Consider the following 2,500-nt stretch of genomic DNA (forward strand, 5'->3'; position numbering starts at 1 on the left):
TAACACGTACATACAGAAAACATAGAGACGAAAATGGTCTTGACTTCAAATCAATGGTGCAAGTAAACAGAGTGTGAAAACACAAACTTGCCTCAACCACAGCTGTTACTCCTGAGTTTCTGACACAAAATCTTTCTGCAGCAATGCCTCTGAAAAACGCCTGTAAATAAAATAAAAATTATATTTACAAAGCATAGCCTTAATTTTAACTAATGAATGAAGGGGTGGTTTCTAAAGAAACTGTGGTACTGCGTCGGTGGGGAAGTAAGATACAAAAATTTGGTTTTATCAACGGAGTTGATAACGTAAATTTGCCACCGTACAGAGATTCTAAAAGCTGACGTTTCGAGCGTTAGCCCTTCGTCATTTGTATCTTAATTTTAACTAGTTCATTCCACTCGACGAAAAAAAAAAAGAATTAAGAACACTTTATTTAACAAGAGACATGCATTTAACATCTTGTCATATTCTTGTTCCCATATGGCCCTCACAGGTGTCACAAGTTAAGCTCCGTACAGATTAGGGTGGAACAATGGAGAGCCCATAGAAAATTCAATGGGGCAGGGCTGAGACCCAGCACAAACTAAGCCCAGCCAGGAGGTGCAGTGACGTCTGTCCAAAACTGTGCCAGGCAAGTACTTGCATCATAACATCATCCCTGTTCCCCAAATGACGCAAAGTTACTTGAACTCAAATGAATACCTTTCCTGCAGTGGCACCATATAAGCAAACATTTCCAACAAGGATATTCTCCTCTGCCTTGTAGCCACTTGGGTGTTGGCTGCTAGGATAAACAATGATCCTGCCACCAGCCAAGCCCTGAAAATCAAAGTAAAATTACAGAACTCTGATTAGTTTGAAATTAATACAGTTGTTGTGAGAGTGTTGGCCAGCACTCAATCATCGCATATTTTTGTCAAAAGAGTCAAGGTCAACATCATTTAAGAAACAGATCAATGACAATGGACAAAACAAGCAATTTTTACCTTGCCTACATAATCATTGGAGTCTCCTTCAAGTTCCAGAGTAAGACCAGGAGACAAAAAAGCTCCAAAGCTCTGACCTGATTGTGAGAAGGAAAAAAAAGGAAGATGTAAGTATTTCTGCTGTATTTTGGTGCACAAAAGCACAATTTCAAGGTTAAGAATACATTAAAGTAATGTTATTTTCTTGTCACTGACCAGCTGAGCCTCTTGCCTTGATGTGAATTGTGCCATCTGGAAGGCCATTTTCACCAAATTTACTGAAAAATGACAGCAGATTTTGAATCATTAAAAGTGACAGTGAAAGCAATTAAGGAAATGCTAAAAAAGTACCGGTAGCTAAGAATTTTATGTTTTAAACATTACACCACAAAGCTTGAGAAAGCTCTGAAAAGGGGAGAGGTCATCTTTGTTGTTATCACTGTCATCCTACTCACAAAGCAAAGGGAGAAAAAGCCTATCTCAACAAGGTAAAACGGAAAGCGTATACAAGGTACCCCTGGCAGCAATGTGTCTTCCACAATAACCTTATCAGAGTACAGCAGCAGCTTGTTGGATAAAGCTGCATGCTAATTTAATCCTCAACTTGCATGCAATTAAGTGTTTAATCCACAGAAAGAAAAGCAAGAATCCCCTCTGCATCACACACAAAAAAGTGCTGCTTTGTATCACTAACTCTGTTTGTGTCTCTCATTTAAATTGTGACACTTCCAAATTTTGTCAACAGACTTAACAAGGGCACCATGCAGGAAGAAATGCAGGGATGGCGCAGTGGTGAGAGAACTCGCCTCCCACCAATGTGGCCCGGGTTCAATTCCCAGACTCGGCGTCATACATGTATGTGGATTGAGTTTGTTGGTTCTCTACTCTGCACTGAGAGGTTTTTCTCCGGGTACTCCGGTTTTCCCCTCTCCTCAAAAACCAAAATTTGATTTGATTTGCGTTAACTTGTTAATTTCAATTTACAGTGTCCCCGATTAGTGCTCTACAGCACTAGAAGATTAGACACTTAAATAAAGTTCCTTTTAAATCTGTTGTATTTCAAAAGATGGGTGGTAAATTTCGCAGTTACTTCATTACGGATCTTGATATCAGCAGGCAAGTCAAGAGTTTTGTCGTTTCCTTTAAATTACTTCATTACCTTGCAATGTGGTAGCTGAGTGTTGTGCCAAATGCACGGTCAGTGTTCATGACAGGAATCTCCAGGTACAACTTCTTTGAACCACCATTGAGGATTTCTGTTGCTGCTTCAATTAGTTGATTGTCCTGTTTACATCAAAAAACAAAATTTAAACTGAACACCAGTAATCGATTGGCCATTCTACAGTTGTTTGCTTAGTGACCTAACCTATGAATGGCTGCAAGGCTGCCCCTGAACTTGTATTGATACAGACCTCACTGCCTTTATCAAGTAAATTGTATTGTTATTGGTCTACATTAACATTAAAAAAGCATGGTGGTTTGTATTAAAACAGGGTCACTGGCAGCCTCACTTCCATTCTTAGGCCAGGTAACTT

At 39.5% G+C, this 2,500-nt stretch overlaps 1 protein-coding gene across 2 annotated transcripts in view; it reads right to left on the reverse strand.

Moving 5' to 3' along the window:
* The window catches only part of LOC138052646 (uncharacterized), a 79,518-nt gene that overhangs the window by 19,264 nt on the left and 57,754 nt on the right, over nt 1–2,500 (reverse strand). For both annotated transcript variants that reach the window (XM_068899186.1, XM_068899185.1), the window contains 5 exons: nt 2,125–2,249; nt 1,182–1,243; nt 987–1,063; nt 703–819; nt 92–160 (listed from right to left, as the gene is read on the reverse strand). In XM_068899186.1, the coding sequence (XP_068755287.1) occupies nt 92–160; nt 703–819; nt 987–1,063; nt 1,182–1,243; nt 2,125–2,249 (450 nt within the window). The remainder of the gene's footprint in view (nt 1–91; nt 161–702; nt 820–986; nt 1,064–1,181; nt 1,244–2,124; nt 2,250–2,500) is intronic.

This window comes from Montipora capricornis, chromosome 6 (assembly GCF_036669925.1).
Source record: "Montipora capricornis isolate CH-2021 chromosome 6, ASM3666992v2, whole genome shotgun sequence".
In the NCBI taxonomy this organism is placed as follows: domain Eukaryota; kingdom Metazoa; phylum Cnidaria; class Anthozoa; order Scleractinia; family Acroporidae; genus Montipora; species Montipora capricornis.